The sequence below is a fragment of the Belonocnema kinseyi genome, chromosome 9 (genome assembly GCF_010883055.1).
Source record: "Belonocnema kinseyi isolate 2016_QV_RU_SX_M_011 chromosome 9, B_treatae_v1, whole genome shotgun sequence".
Classification (NCBI taxonomy): domain Eukaryota; kingdom Metazoa; phylum Arthropoda; class Insecta; order Hymenoptera; family Cynipidae; genus Belonocnema; species Belonocnema kinseyi.
The window spans coordinates 49,319,771-49,337,383 of NC_046665.1; the positions used below are offsets into that span (position 1 = coordinate 49,319,771).

Below are 17,613 nucleotides of genomic sequence, written 5' to 3' on the forward strand. Positions count from 1 at the left end.
TCGCTGGAAGCGGGTGCAATTTTTCAGATTAGCACCCGCTCCCGGCGAAATCCTGCGGTTGTCCTTATGACAAATTTTTAATTATATATATATATATATACTATATAAGCGTAGAAATATTTTTTATAGAATGTGTGACAAAAATTTGCAGGCGTCCTTGCACTGCTGTACGTTATATTTCAAATTTTGTTTTCGATACTTCAGGCTAGGTTAGCCGAGAGGTTTTAGGCGTTAGGAATGCGAAACTTACGATTTGAACCCGCGAGGAATAAAAATCTTTATAGCGTGTGATTATAAAAAGAGTAGTGACTGTATAATAGTAAATAATAGTGTACTTAAACATGTGAACAAATATTAGAATATAATAGTAATAATATAATAATGTAAAAGATTAATTTTTTGCGGTGAGAAATCGGTTATCATTTTATAGAAATGTTCTCTATAGTTTCAAGACTTCTTCAATATAGACTGTATTTAAGCTAGAATTTTACATTTAATAGAACTATTTTACGTTTTTCGTCATCTGCCTTTTCATAGAGTATACGTCACCACGGTATAATACCCATGCAGAAATTCGGCAGATGTTAACTGATCCCAGGTAGAACCCAGTCAAGTGCCGGGTATAAACTAGGTCCAATCCCGACTACAGACCGGATACAGATCTTGAAGGTCCCGGATGAGAGCCATATATAAGCCGGAGATAAAAATATCAATCCAGATAGATTCCGATCAAGGACCGGGTATAAACCGGAGACAAACCCGGGTCTAATTCCAATAGCGCCATATAAGAACCAACTTCCATCCGGTTCTTATCTGGGTTCTATCCGTCATTTTGAGCAGGGAACCATATTACAAATTTGGTAATTACTTATCACTAGGACGAGTATGAAACGAAACAAAATTCTGAAGGGTGTAGGTTACGGTGGACCGAAAACATGTAATTTCGTTGATTTGTACCATAAGCTGCCAAAAAACGTGATTTTCAAACCAAACTTTTTATTTTTTAGGGGATCCTGTTCAAACGAAACTTTACGAATCATGTATAAAACTAATTTCTTTTTAAAAGAGCATCAGAAAAAAAAAGAATTTTTTTGTAAATTTAGATACAAACAAACAAAAGTTGATTTTCCATCATTTTTTGAAATATTAAATTTCGACAAAAAATTATTTTCTTACTTTTTTCTATCTAAGGTTATTTACTTCCATAAACTTGAACCAACAAGAAATTAAAAAAAAAACATTTTTTCCACCCATAATTTCAATTGACTTGCCCAATGGAAAGAAACTTTGTTTACCTTTCAAAAATTTGGTTTGTATAATTCCACACAAAAAATTTCATCTGAATCTAAACATTTTGAGTTTTTTTTCGGTTCACTGTAGTTAGTATTCAAAGAAAAGTTGAAGTCGAAATTATTTTAATTTGTATTATACCATGTGATACGTCAAGTCATTAAGTAGATTTTTCTTCTAGAAATCTATAAAATTACTGATTAAAAAATAAGTTGACTGTCATTTTCCGTTTTTTCCCGGTCTCAACAAATTGTTGGTCCAGTGGCCACCCAATGGGCAAAAAGTTTTGCGACGTCTTTACGACATCCTATGTCCATGTCGTTAAGGTGTCTTTACGATATCGTAAGTCGAATGATCTGACGATGTCTTTACGATATCGCAGACACCGAAACGACATGGACATAGGATGTCGTAACGATGTCGCCAAATTTTGTGCCCACTGGGCACCCTGAATAATTCATTGACAATTTATTTTTTATTTTTCAGAGCATGAAGACCTCGTTTTCTTATTTTACCGTTTTGCTGTCCATGCGAAATTAACAATAAAAAAATGCAAAATTAACAACAATCAATTGATACCGGTTGCATCTGAAAGTACAAAAACCGAACTTCTCATTTCTTTGCTGATTAGAAGTTCCCCAGCGGGCACGAAATTTGGCGACGTTTTTACGACATCTCCACAACAACTTTAAGACATCCTCTGCCCATGTCGTTAAGATTTTTTTACGATATCGTGAATAAGTCGCATGATCTGGCGATGTCTTTTTGACCTCGCAAAGACAGCGAAACGACATGGTCATAGGATGCCGTAAAGATGTCGTAAATACGTCGTCAAATTTTGTGCCCACTGGGTCTCGCTTTGGTTCGAAACGTTTGGTGGAAACCTTTTACTTTCTCCTGACTCATTTTAGATTTACTAAGTTAATCAATATAATAATAAGACTAGCGTCTAAGGTTAAAATTAATAAAATCTGGATAACAATTTTATGTTTTTTATATTTCTTTTTGTTTAAGTGTACGCCATTTTTATGTAAGTAGATGTGGATTGTGGCTCTTTATACAAAAAGAAAATTTCCCTTTGGATCGAATTTATTTACATACCGTAACCATAAATTAAATAGTGCGCATCAAATTTATATTACTTCAAAGAATCATTTCAATTTTCTATTTTGAAGATCGCTGGTTTCAAACTGTACAATTTCTAAAAATTCTTATAGAAAAATGTTCAATTTTAAGGGGATAGTTTAAGATTTTATTTTGAATATATTCCAAACCATAATGGTCTATTTTTGATATTCGTAACCGTCTCACCGGACACTAGTGCGAATTCGCACCAGCGAAATTTTCAAGTTGCTGGCATTTTCCATATTCGCTTTCCCCAGGTCAAGTACGCCTAATTTTGACTTGGCCGCGAAAGTAGTAAGTTGGCGGAAGGTCGAATTAGCACTAGAGTACGCTTTGTGTGCGCAGCATCGTTGCCGACTCCGTAACATAAAACTTGTGTATTTTGGTGTTGGTCACTTACATTTCTATTCAAAGTAACCAAATTTAATAATTTTTATAATATTAGCAGACTGCAGTACATTTATTAAATTAAATCCAAAAGAAAACAGATTTTCCTCTGAGATCACCATCATAAATAAACTTGATATTCATGAAATTTGTGTACATTTTCATCATGTGTTTTCAATAATAATCAATAATAATAATAATCAATAAGTATTAATTAACTAATTTGCAGATTTTTTATGATAAATAAATGGTTTCATTGCATTTTATTGTTATTTAATATACTCACTCTTATCTTTCCACCCTAAACGCACGAAATTCCTTTTTTGAAAATATAGAAACTTCGGGAGCCCGGAAAAAATACTTTGTATGATTTCATCACTTTTATATTATTTTCCCTTCAAATAAAAGGTTTGAACTAAGAAATTGCGTTGGTTTTGTTGAATTTTGTTGAAATGAAAACATACGGTATTTTAAAGAAAAAAATCACTTTAAAATAAAGATAATTTGTTTATAATCATTTTTTTATAACATAATTTATTTTTTCGTTAATTTAAATTTCAGCAGTGTATTCAACGGGCAATTTTACCCTAAGATCATATACCTATCTATATGTTTCAAACATTTTTTTCATCTATAAATCGGCTGCTGAAATCGTGAAATCCCAATGCACACTAGTGTACGCTTTGCGGGTACTGAAATGAAGTATACGGTGAGAGGGTTTAATTAAAATCGAAAGAAAATGTTTTAATTTTACATGTAATTTAAAAGTGGAAAAATTGTCATTAAAAAAATAATAATAACAAGGGTAGAACCGAAATTGAAAATTATGGTTACGGTTTTTGCCCTTTTTCACTTTTTCGCCATTTTCGAGTTTACAATTTTGCCAACTGCCATACAGAATTGAGCGAAAGGCCATTTTTCATTCAGCCGGTAGAGCTCAGGTAGCGTTTATGCTTCATGGTCGGAAGGTTGCGCGTTCGACTCTCGCTGTCTACATTTTTTTGTGAATGTTTTCATTCCTTTTTTTATTTGTAATTATATAATGTACATCGATAATCTTCCAAGATTCTGCTTATAATAATTTTAATAATGCCTTTTTTCACGGAGAAATTGACTTTTTCAACTTGATCATATTTTTCGTAAAGAAATTTGTTTTCTAAAAGTGTTATGAATTTTTTCATAATGCTTACACATATAATTGTTAAAAATTGAAAATAAATTTCTTTGCGAAAAACATCAAAGTTGAAGAAAAAAATCATTTTTCCGTCAAAAAATCAGAGAGTTTGAAAAATATTTTACTCACCCCAAACTCCGAGAAGACTGTTAAAAAATTATTATTTACAGAATTCTTGAAGCCGATAAAAACTGTTTTTCAGCAAACTTTATATGGCGTGAACCGAAACTAAAATTTACATTCGGGGAAGAAACTTTTTTAAATTAGTCAAAAGCGGAAAAGCGACATGATATTTTACAACGTAACAACTACAAATTTTAGTACCTCCTTGCTCTACAAATAAAAATATTTCTGGACCACTGTTTATCTATGATTATTTAATCACAATTACGAGCGCGTATAACTGAATCAAAAATGTATCAGATTTCCAAAATTACTTTCTTTATTGATAAAAATACAGTACCGATATCGGCCTATAGATTTCAGACTTGATTTCTATCGCGAAAGTGGTTCACGCACAAAAATATTTACCAAATAAAAAATGTAATATTTATGGAACCAATAAATTTTGTACAATTAAACGATATTTTCAAAGCGTTCTTCTTTTTACCCCCCCCCCCCTCCAGTTAAACACATACATTTTTTCACTATATCTTTTCGAGTCGCTAAAAATTCTCAGATATGTATTTTTCGAAACATTACAGAGTAATTTGAACAATTTTTCTTTTCAAAATGAAAATTAATTAAAAACCTCATTGCCTCACAATATCGTAATTAAAAATCGATGACAAGATTTTTTGATATTTAATCATGCGACTTACGATAAGAAAATAATCGGACAACATATAATTGGAAGTTCTGCATCGCAAGTGTGATAAAAAAAAGAAAAGAAAAAAAATACACATATATTATATCACACCTCAATATTATAATTAATTGACTATTTCTCATATATATAGTACATCCATTTTTTCATCACAGTTCGTTGTTCATTTTGATTCTAATATTATAATCACAAAACTTGACATTTTAATAATCGGGTGAAAAAGTTCATTATATTTAAAATAATAATAAATTAAAAGAATTATTGACAAAATATTAAATACTTTCACCAAACTGTAACATGTAAACAAATTGGGAAAAAATTTAAAGTTAAAAAAGTTAACTGATATAATCAAATTTGAAAGAAGTGATGGAATTTTTAGAAACTTTTTCACCAGTCAGTTTCGCTAATGAAAGAAAAAAATTATTTTGGTGAATTTCATTTCAAAAAGTGTACAGTTTCGATTTCTGAAATATCATAAAACACGCGACAAAATTTCGATTATTAATTAAATTTCTTTTGTACATCAAATGTCGTATCGCTTTTTTTAAAATAAAAAATAAATAAGACTTTCACACCAGTTTTAACATGTTCTGATGCAATTATTAATTCATAGATAAGACAATCTCGATGATCAAGAATATCATTCCATAATTTAAAACTTTTTATCAATTTCTATTAGTATTGTACGCCGAGATTCTTTTTTTCCTAAACAAGCGACAGTCTTTAAAAAAATCCTAAATTTCAAGATTAAATACTTAGATACTAAAATGAGAACAATAGCATGAGAATTCGTCTGATCTTTATAATTTCTTGTTGATGAACCATTTGAGTCAAAAGACTAATACTTCATCATTTTTTTTAAATTGCAGGCATTCCTTTTTAAAAACAAATACTGTTATCAAAATTAGTCTTGATTTTTAAATTAAAAATACTATAAACTATAAATGGCACAAACAGTATCGAAAATAGTCCTCTCAAGACAAATATTTCCTAAAATATAGATATAATTCATATATAATCAGTCTTTCTGTTGCAATATTAAATCTTTCAAATCTTTAGTTTCATGAAAATGTAAGAGCAGATGCTACAAATTACGTGGAAAACGTAATTTCTTACCCGATATTTAAATTAATGTCAACGCATCACAGGTGAAAAAAAACCTCTTTCGAACCTTACTATTAATCTGCTTCTTATATTTTCATACGAACCAATTCATCGCACGATTTTTCAATTAAGTCTATCAGTTATATCATAGCTAGGAAAATTACTTTTTATCCTCGATTTTTTTTCTCTCTAAATCAACGTTTTTTCCAAAGAATCTAAATGTTTTCCAATAAAAAAAACGTTATCCAGCTCACATTTTCTGAGAAATACAATTTAAAAAATATGAGACTCTTGAATTCTAAATTTTCTAAATAATTATATATTAGTTTTGTCCTAACATCTTAAAATTAGAAATCAGGAGGGTTTTTTTCACCTATCCCATTCATCGCAGCTTATTCGGCAATTTCTGTTGAAACTTCAATTTCACCAGATATTGCTGAACAAGCTGCGATGGCAAATTTTAATTGATATCAAAGTGTCTCATATCTTTTTTTTTTTAATTGAAGTAAATATTTTACTGTACATTATCTAAAATAACATGAAACCCCATTTTTTTATACTGTATCGTTCAACCAACACATGCGCAATAAAAATTGATATTTTTTTCTGGCATAAAAATATCATAGGACTCACGCAAAAAATAAATAGAAAACAGACATACGTATCAAATTATAAAATTAAAACGCACCAGTGCAATCCACACGAAATATAAGTCAGGCACTCGAAAAATACAAATATTATCAATTGGGTATCATACCTTACCGATAATAAATTCACACTTACTAAGTAAAATTGTTGATCAAGATGATGATCTTACACTTACCCTGTAAGCCGCTTTTACGCCCAGGACAAGTAACATTTGTCGCAGCAGCATTTGTGCCGAGTTAAAAAAAATTCATTTAAATTAACAAAAGTTGCCAAAATATGCGGCATTGGCAAATAATAATCATAAAATCTCAGCCTTACAAGTCATTCGTAATTACGAATTCGTTTTTTTTTTCTATTTTATACGAGATTTTTCGCTGCTTCGCTTCTCTCGAAAAATCAATATTTCCATTAATTTCAATAAAACTATCGAGTTTTGCGAATTAAGCATCGCCTTCAATTCTCTCTTTTTTTTTTGTTTTACAAAGTATGGAAAATAAAAACCCACCATTAATGCCAATTTTGACTTTTAAATGAATCGATAAATCACCTACGATTTTCGAAATGTGTTAATCCGCTGCAGCTGTGTTTCCGTAAATGCCAACAAAATGAAAAAACTTCGGGTGGGAATTCGCACCAGTGTACCGTTTGAGGGTTAAAGAACCTTTTCTACATAAAAAAAAAGAATACCACATCTTGTGAAAATGTAAGTGATTTATGTCTTTCTTCAATTCAAATTTCTTCTCGGAATATAAGGAATACTTAATACTTTTTTGGGATTAAAATTTTTTCTGGTGGAAGTACTGAAGACAGGAAATAAAAATTATTTTCAATACTTCCACAGTTTCTAAATGAATTGTGAGTACCATGCATTACTCGATATTCGAGTTTACCAACAAAAAATTCGCTTCAGGATCTCGTAACGCTTCTCATCGGAATGAGCGATTCTTAAAATAAATAAATTTTCGATTAAAATAAATACAGTGACTAGCATCTAAGAGGATGAGATTCGCGAAAAAAACAAGATTAAGTAAATCATAACAGAAATTTAAAAATCGATTCGCCTTTTCTCGTTATGTTACCCATAGTCGAATTGTCAATCTGTAATTTAAAACTTTTTTTTGAATAAACATCTTAAAAAATTCATTCCAACAATTTGTCAATTAGACTAGTGGTTACTTTTTTTGTTGTTACTTAGCCTTAGTACGATAAAATAAAATTTTAAAATCGGGAAACAGTTCTGCATCGAATTATTTGTAAGTTTTGTCGAAAGCAAAACTTTTTATAAAACCTAGGAAATATCAAAATTGTTCACTCAGTCTTAAAGGGTAAAATGAAAAATTCCTAAATATAAAATGTACACAATACAGTACAATTTTACCCAGGGGAAAATTTTTTAACGGCAATAATTACTTTCTTTGTACTCAAATTGTATTTTGTGAATTCTGTATAAAATATGATAAAATATTTCGGACATTTTTTTTTAAATTTTTCCCCTGGGTAATTATGTATCTAAAAATTATTTCCTTCTAAAGGAGAAGAAGAAAAATTGTAATAGATTCGAGAAATGATCGAGAATGGTTTCAAGAGCTACAAGAAACTAAAAAAGCATGTTCTCGCGTAAATCTTAAATCTAAAGAAAGACAGTCTCACTGCATTTTGCGCGAGTGTTGCTAACTATTTCGAACAGAATTTAAATAAAAATCAAAAAATCTACAATATGTGAAAAATTAAAGTTTAAAATACATAAAAATTCAATAATTTCGCAATCTTCTCCTAATTTACGTTTACAATATTCATATTCGAGTTAGCAACACCGACTGTACACAGTACAGTTACAGTTTTTCTTTTTTTTTCAAGTCTTTAAAGCACTTTATCACTTTTCTCTTTTGGGGGAATTAAAACCTAAAAATGAAGAACTATTTGGAAAGAATTTACCAAAAGTTCGTTCAGGATTAAATACGTCGTATTTTGGCCATTATAAATTAATTTTTTTCAAACTCGTTTTTGGATTCATACTACTGTCAGTAATAAGTAATTACGAAACTTGTTATATTTTAAATAATAAGACGCTTTTTAGCCATTCTCGAGAAAGAGACTTTTCAAAAATCCAAAAGTTTATAAAAATAAAGTTCGAGTTCAATTCCTACCGGAAATTTTATCACTTTTTTTTTGTTCAAATTTTTTTACAGAAAATGACTATTAAATTTGTTTTAATGACAAACAAGTATTCATTTTTATCCATTTTTTTCATATGAAAAAAATTTGGTTTGCACCTTTTTGTCAGTAAATTTTTGTCAAAAGAAAAAAATTTTAAAAGACCAATTCAAGAAAAGTCAAGGTCATAATGTTTTCACAATAAAGTATTTTTTTAACGCACCTAGGTATTCCGAATTTTCTTTCTTTATTCAACGTAGGAATTTGAAAAAAAAACGGTTGAAAACCCCACTTTTTAAATTTAATCTTTTTTCTCACATTAAAAAAAAATGGAATTTTAGAATTTCATCGGAAACAACAGAAGGTGCAAAAAATGTTAAAATGTTAAAATAAATAAATAAATTTATAAATAAAAATAAAAAATAGCATTTAAAAAAATTCCCGCCCTCAAAAATGGTTTATTTCACATAAAACTGATAGGATGATTTTTTTGTATTAGCAGAAACTTTTTTAAAATATTGGGAAAAATAAAAAACATTTTTTCGAAATGGAACCTTTCGCTGTTTCTGAGAAAAATGCAAAAATTTGACTTTTCCAAAATAGTTTTTTTTTTTTTAATGCGAAGCAGCAATTTTAGACAAATTCGCCGTTTCCAAGTTTTAAAAAATCCCAAATGCCTATGCTCGGAAAAACTTTTAATTTTCGAGAATTTAAATTAAAAAAAAAAGTGTGTCAAACTGTAAAATAGACATTTCCATATTTTGACCGTAGAATAATATATCAAAATACCAAATCATTCCACACAACATGGATGAATTTTTGTATCCATTTTTCTCACAAATGACGAATCTTATTACCGTATACGCTCCTCTCGTAAATTGCCCTTTTTTTCTCGAGAAAAATGGTAAAGAGCCTTAAATGACTTGCGGCCTGTAAGAAATCGTTAACAATGGTATTTACAGGAAAGCGAGGAACGAAGGATTATTTTTTTTCGCCCCATGCAAATATAGTAGTCGAAGAACAATGTTTGCTTTGGAAGAGCAAAGTAACAATGCAGGATATTGTGTGTACAGATGAATAAAACTGAAGACACGTTTGGCATATATATTTTTAAAGCGAATATATGTATTATAGTAAGATACAATCTTGCAATGTCGTGAAGATAGAAGATTGTTGAATCTGAGAGGCGTCTTGTCTTCATTCTTGAAATCCTCAGCTGTTAGTTTTAGTTGTCTGGAAAAATTCTTCGCCACAGGCAGGCAGACAGGCGGACAGCCTGACATACAGACAGACAGGCACACTCTCTCTTTCTCTCTTTTTTTTCGGTTAAAACGACTCGAATTACGAATAAGTTTTTTCTCTACTTTGAAAGTTTCCTCTCAAAAACTAAAAACATAGATAATCCCTTAACTACATTGCCGTTTACATAATTAGTATATGTATACGTGTGAATTACTCAAGTGTAATATATGTGAGTGTGTGAGTGTGTGTGTCGTCACACAAGTGACGACGACGATGACGACGGTGACAACAGGAAAAAAAAAACACTGAATCACGAAAGAATTGAAGATCATGCGCTGCGTTTAAAGTTTTTTCTTTCGTCGACCGACCGATCGACTCCTCACTGCATTCTCTAAAAAGCCACTGAGAAAAATTAGAATCTAGCTCAGAGAATTATTCTTGTACAATCAGAAATCCTCGGCATTTGTTTGTTTGTTTGTTTTTGCACCCCAGAGAAGATAGACAACAACAAAGTGGGAAGAGTTTTTCCATTTTGCATTTTACGTGTTCAACTTGGAACTGGTGGAGTCAAATAATCACACACCATTAACATCAGTGTCTGGAACGATGCGATGAATCGGCTCTTTCGTCGCGACGATCGCGTTCTCGCTCTCGTTCACGTTCACGTTCAGGTTCTCTTTCTCGCTCAGCCGGTGCTCTTCGAGTCGCTTCTCGCTCTCGCTCACGCTCTCGATCACGTTCTCTGTAGCGGTCGTCATAATACCTAGACAATATACATTTTCTAAATTTCCTTACTTCCTTACTTCCTTCATTGAGGACTACAATTGTATTTATCAGATTATTCATCAATTGCTATCAAACTGAGCAGGGTTGCTACTAGAGTTCTTAAATTTCCGAGAATTGAATTTCAGGTTATATAACCGAGAATATGACAGAAATTAAAAGAATTTAAGGTCATGTGACGAATGAGTCACGTGACCAGATTCCTACCTTACCGCCACCTTTCTTATTTCCCAACTTATTTGCCCACGAAGCTACACATCGAGTTGAAAATTCGGGATAACAAATAAGAAGCACTAAGAAAGGTGGCTCTGGTCCTAAACTTTAATAATTATAGAAAAAGCAAAGAAAATTATTTACAACGAAAAACTTTTTTCCTAATTACAAAGATTTAGGACCAGACACACCATTCTTAGTGCTTCTTGTTTGGTATCCCAAATTTTCAACTCGATGTGGGGTTTTGTGTGAATATAAGTTGCGAAATAAAAAAGTGGCGGTAAGGTAGGAACCTGGTCACGTGACCCACTCATTACATGACATTAAGGGAATTTAAGAATTTATGATTTTTAACAATATTTTTATCGTTCAGGTTATATCAGCGCTTGAATATAAATTATTTTCTAGCTCAGACATATTCAGGAATTTAAAATATGCAAAGAAGCTTCAGGATCATTAATATTCAGATACCAGCATTTTAATCTTATATTTGTATCATAGAATATTTTATAAGCGAAATAAAACAGTGTTTCGAATACAAATTTTAAATTTTCAACAAATTAATTGAATTTTTAACATAATAGTTAGATATTAAACCTAAAAAATATTGACAAATTGTCAACGAAAAAGTGTTATATTTTATAGTTTAATAAAAAAAAAGAATTAAATTTATGCAACGAAAGAAAATAATTTTAAAACCGAAAAGACGAACTTCCAACAGATAAAGTTTTTTCACTCAAAAATTAAATAAAAGTTTATCTAAATTATTAAAACTTCAAACCAAAAGACAAATTTTCTTTTCAAAAATTCATTTTTCAAACAAAAAATATGATTTTTCAACAAAAAATTAATTTTCCACGAAACTGATGCATTTTCTATTAAAAAATGAATTCTAAACAAAAAAAGTAAGTATTTTACACTAAACAGTTAAATTTTCAACCAGGCATAAGCCTGCATTAAAAAAAAGGCACAACGTAGTTTAACTTTGACCCAAGTAGTTGAATTTTCAATTAAAAAAGATTAATTTATAATAAGATAGTTCAAGTTTTAACCAACGAGATAACTTTTAAACTTAAATTATAAGTCTTTAACAAAAAAAGGGATTTCTTAACAAAGCGATTCAAACAAATGTTTTAAACAAATTAGTTGAATTATCAAGCAAAGAAGAACGATTTTTAACGAAAAAATTGCATTTTCATACAAAAAGTGAATTTTCTTCTATAACAGATGAAGTTTTAAATCAAAAAGATAAATTTTCAAAAAAATAGGTGAAATTTCTGTTGAAGAAGATTTTCCTCGAGTTTTTAAGATCGAACTATAATTTTTTTTAACAAGAAATCATTTTCTACTAAAAAAATTGAATTTTCAATCCAAAAAGACGAATTTTTAACCAAAAAGAATGACATTTTAACAAAATTGTTGAATTTTCTAATAAATATTTTCACTTTTCTTCAAAATAGATCAATTTTGTACTAAAACAGATGAATTTGTAATAAAAAAAAAATTTATAAGTAGAACTTTCATCCAGAAAATATTTCAGTTCATTCTTCAACACCAAAATATAAATTTTACACAAAAAGTAAATTTTCTAAGAGACAGTTAAGTTTTCAAGAAAAGAGTATAATAGCTTAATTTCTAACCAAACAGTTGCATTTTTATAAAAAAAATTTAATTTCTGCTAAAGCAGGTAAACTTTAAAATAAAAAAGAGAAACTTTTAAAAAAATAATTGAATTTTCAACGGAAAAGTTAACGAAAAAATGCAACTTTCTCTTAATTAAAATAAATTCTGAGGTTCTTATAAATTCTCAGAGAATTTATTTCTCGGTTACAATCTCGGTAACATTCTCATTCTCGTTACCATTCTCAAAGTAATGTAACCGGCTCGGAACTCTAGTTGCGTCAAGAGTCTGGATACAAAAATCCATGACTTTTCCAAGTCTTCCAGGTATCGTAGCAACCCTGACTAAGGGAACTTACTTAAATTAAATAATAGCTTGTTACTGTTGGGAGGAGGGGGTCCTTAACTTATGTACATAATTTTGGTAACTTTGCAAAAACCCTCTCCTAAAAGATGATCTTTTTAGTTATAAATTTTAATATTTGATTAAAAATTAGCAATTCTCTTAAAAACAAATCCTTTTTTGGTTGAAAATTCAACTTTTTTAATTAAAAATTCGCCTTTTGCGTTAAAAATTAAACCCTTTTCGTAGAAAATTAAACCTTTATTTAAAATTCATTTTTTTTTGCAGATAAATCGACTGCAATTTTTTTGGATTAAAGCTTTTCAGAAAATTAATATTTTTAATTTAAAAGTTCTTTTTTTTTAAATAGAAATATTGCAGTTTTCTTGGATAAAACTGCAACTGTTCTATTGAAAATTCAAATATTTCCTAGAAAATGCACTTTTTGTTTAAAATTTGTTTTGTTGTATTGAAAAGTCAATTCAAATATTTTTGGATAAAAATTCAACTGTTTTTTTTTAATTTGTCGTTTTGATTTCAAAGTTCATATTTTTTATTAGAAGTGTTGCATCTTTCTTGGACGAAAATGCAACTGTTTTATTGCAAATTGAACAATCCTGTTACAGTCATATGTTTTAATTAAAAATTCAACTATTTAGCAGTAAATTAATTTATTGTATACAATTATTTTTTTGTTGGAAATTGAACTGGAATTTTCTCTGTATAAAAACTTAACTATTTTTTTTTAAGGTATTTGTCGTGCCAAAAGTCATATATCTGAAAAAATAGTTTTTTTTAATGATTTAAAGAATGAAAATATTATAACTGATGTCATTTAAAATAAAAAACAAGATTTTTTATCAAAAATGTTCCAATTCACAAAAAAGCATTAATTTCAACCATGTTTTTTGCAATTGAACTTTTTCTGACCGCGCATCTGACCAATTTTTGAAAAAAAATGCATTTTAATAAATGAGGGCTTATTTTTCCCGGTAAAAAATTCTCTACGACTCCACTGTTTCCAATTTTTAGAGTAAATTGAAAATTCAACAAGTTTGTTGAAAAATCATACTTTTTGGTTAAAAATTCTGCTGAAAATTTAACTATATCGTGAACATTTTTTGTATAATTGTGCAAATTTAATATTTTGGTGTTTGAAAAAAAAACTGAAATCTTTTCTGGATAAAAATTCAACTCTTTTTTGAAATTTTTTTTCTTTGTAATTTAAGAGTTCACATTTTTAAGAGAAATTTCATCTATCTTTTAAAAATGCAACTGTTTGGTTAAAAAAAAAATTATTTTTTAGAAAGTCATACTTTTTGTTTCAAAATTCTGTTTTGTTCAAAATTGAACTATTTCGCAGAAAATTTACTTTTTGTTTAAAATTTATAGTTTGTTGTTACAAATTAACTGAAATGTTTTCTGGATGAAAGTTCAACTTTAAAAAAAATTGTCGTTTTTAATTAAAAATTCCTCTGTTTTAGTACACATTTCACCCTTCTTGAATAAAAATGCAACTATTTAGTAGAGAATCCAACAATTTTACTAAAATAATCTTTTTAAATTGAAAATTTGACTACTTGGATAAAAGTTATACTACATTGTTAAATTTTATTAATTTTGTATTGACGGCCTTTGGTTAGAAATTGAACAGTTTATTGGAAAAGCATTTCTTTAAATTAATTTTATAACTGAAAATGTAATGGAAACAAATTATTGTCTTGGTTTCAAATTTTATTTTTGTCGAGTAAAAATGCCTTTTTGATTTTAAAATATTTTTTTTTTGTATGATTCCATCTTTTTTATTGAAATATTAACTATTTATCTTTTTAGGTTGAAAAATCAACTATTATGTTAAAAATTTAATTATTTTGTTGAAAATTCAAGTATTTTGTTAAAGAGCCATCTTTTATAGCAGAAAAGACATTTTTTATTTAAAATAAATTAATAAATTACAAAGTTTTCAATTTGTACCCGAAATACTGTTTTATTCCCTGCCTAATTCTACTAGCAATAAGTAGCAAAACATTTCTGGAAACTACAAATTACGAACTTTAAGGTTGGAGGGGGAGGGGTCATAAATAATTTAGTAATTTAAGTACGGCCCCTGACAGACTTCACCAAGGCGATCCATATATATACCAGTCAAAATTCGACTTTGGATTTTTGGTGATCGCCACCCGCACATTAGTTCGTTTTCCGTGAGAAAGATTTCCATATTTTATTATTTTTATCTTTCAACGTTAACAGGGTGACCGTTTTAATCAAAGAACAAAATTCCTGGTCATTTCTCGGTTCCCTAACAGTTTTCGCGGTCAGTAAAATTAAAAAAAATCAATTTCTAAAGCGGAAAAAATGTTCAACGGTTTCAGTTCCAAAAATATAGATCTACGTTATCATTTTCAAGTCACACTTTGAAACAAAGTGATGAATTGTCAACTAAAATTATAAAATTAAGTTTCTACAAAAAGGTGAATTTTTCACAAAGAACATCAATTTTCAAACAACTTCCACTTTTATTGTGGCCAGAAAATGTCTCAAAAAATTGAAAATAGCAGTTTTCTATCATGTTCATGCAAAAAGACGGTATTTTTTAGAATTTTCTCTGCATGAATTATTTTTAGTCGAAAAATTATGAGTTTAAACCAATTAAAATTATTTTTAAAATGGCTAAATATCCTTGAGACCAAAATATTTCTCTCAAGATTCGTTAATTATGTCATTCATTTCAGAAAATAATAATTTTTGACGCTTTGCTAGGGTACAAATTTTTAAAAATAATTACGAAATATTTTTTCATACTAATAGATGACTCTCAACAATTTTTAATTATGTCATCAAATTCAGAAAAATAATAAATTTTCACGATTTAAGAAGAAATAATTATTTTAAAAAATTTAAATTGTTGAAGTAATGGCCAAATAGATTAAACAAGAAATACTACTCTTTTCGTTGAACAATTTTGTACCATTTCTTTTGAACAATAATAACTTTTCATGATTTACAAGGAGAAAAATTGTTCAAACGATTAACAATTGTTTAAAAATTTAAAAATGATTTTTAAAATACATGGAAACTCGTCACTAATCAATGAGAAATAATTCATGTTGAAATTATTTCTTCAATACTCCTAAACAAGTGACTATACTTTAATTCACAATAAGATCATAACAAGTACTTCTTTTTCCTCTTTTTTGGTTAAATCGTACTTTTCCCATTTAAAAATACATTTTAATTTCAACAGCCCCGAAACAAAAGTACGGATTTTTGGCAGGAAAACCAATCGAAAGTCGTATTTTTGGACGACCCACAGACTTCACAGCTCAAAAGGCGTTTAAAATGAAGAAAATTGGGAAACATAAGGAAATTAAGGTCGAAATAAGATTCAGGGTTACTTAAAAAAATCCAGAACTTTCCAGTTTTCCTGGGACAAAAAAAAAATCATCTTTCCAATTTACTTTTTTTTTAAAGTGAAAAAACACTTCTGACGAAACATAGTAGAAGTTGTAATGAGACTTTTTAAATTATAATTGGTTGAAATTTGACTGAGTTATCGAATTTTAAGTTAATTTCAGTTTTATTTTCAATAAAATAATTAAATTTACAATTAAATAATTGAATTTTTTAGAATACAGTTTAATTTTCAAAAAAAAAGTGCAATTTATTTTAAAAAGGAACAAATTTGTGTCTAAACAGACGAATGTTTAACAAAACAGTTAAATTTTCAACCCAAAATGATAATTTTTAAACAAAATACCAACAAACGAAAAAATAAAAAATTGTCAAACAAATAATTCAATTTTCAACCAAAGAGATTAATTGTCAATTAGTAGAAGAATTTTCTACAGAACAGTGAAATTTTCAACCCAAAATTATGAATCTTCAACAAAAAAGTTCATTTTAAATCAAACAGTTGAATTTTACACAAAAATAGTTGAATTTTAAACCAATAAGGATGACTTTTTAACCAAACTATTGAATTTTCTACTAGTAAAGTAATTTGTAAATCAAATTTTTGAATTTTCCAGCCAATAAAGGCGAATTTTCGAGAAAACAGTAATTTCTAAAACGAAATGATGAATTTTCTTCAATAAAGTTAATTTCTAGCCAAATAAAGTGCTACCAAAATAGTTGAATTTTAAACCCAAAAAGACGAGTTTTCAACAAAGGAGGTTCATTTTAAACGGCGATAATTTTTTAACTAATATGATCAATCTTCAGTAAAAAAAAAGTTGAGAAAGTATAAAATGTTAAGAATGCCAAATTATATTTTAAAACTAAAAAATATATATTTTTTAAAAATTTTATTCATTACTTTTGGGATTTAAAAATTTGATTTTTAACAAAAAATAAATTCTTAACGAAAAATATAAGAGTTCATATTTCATTATTTGGAAAAAGAGATTTAAATCTAACATTTTAAAAAATGGAATTCACAAAAAAAATAAACCAAAAAATATTTTTTAGTCAAGAAAGAAAAACATTTCAACCAAATTGTTGATCTTTTTGTCAAAATAGTTGAACTTTCGATCAAAAAGATTGATTTGGCACTAAAATACGAATTTCCGACCAAAAAAAAAAGGGAGTTTTAACAAAACAGTTGAGTGTTTAAGCTAAAAAAGTAAAACGTTTTAAAAAAAACATTTAAATTTTAAACCCAAAAATATGAATTTTTATGAAGAAAATTAATTTTGTAGAAAGAAA

General features: G+C 28.5%; 2 protein-coding genes across 6 annotated transcripts in view; one reads left to right on the forward strand and one right to left on the reverse strand.

Annotated features, from left to right (window-relative positions):
- The window catches only part of LOC117180055 (odorant receptor 67a-like), a 21,597-nt gene extending 19,353 nt beyond the window's left edge, over positions 1-2,244 (forward strand). Inside the window, exon 9 of the mRNA XM_033372368.1 lies at positions 1,777-2,244. Within this exon, the coding sequence (XP_033228259.1) occupies positions 1,777-1,830 (54 nt within the window). The 3' untranslated portion in view covers positions 1,831-2,244. The remainder of the gene's footprint in view (positions 1-1,776) is intronic.
- A 7,554-nt stretch (positions 2,245-9,798) lies between these two features.
- Positions 9,799-17,613, reverse strand: part of LOC117180054 (cleavage and polyadenylation specificity factor subunit CG7185-like) — a 60,418-nt gene continuing 52,603 nt past the window's right edge. For all 5 annotated transcript variants that reach the window (XM_033372367.1, XM_033372366.1, XM_033372365.1 and 2 more), the window contains one exon: positions 9,799-10,713. In XM_033372367.1, the coding sequence (XP_033228258.1) occupies positions 10,542-10,713 (172 nt within the window). In that variant the 3' untranslated portion in view covers positions 9,799-10,541. The remainder of the gene's footprint in view (positions 10,714-17,613) is intronic.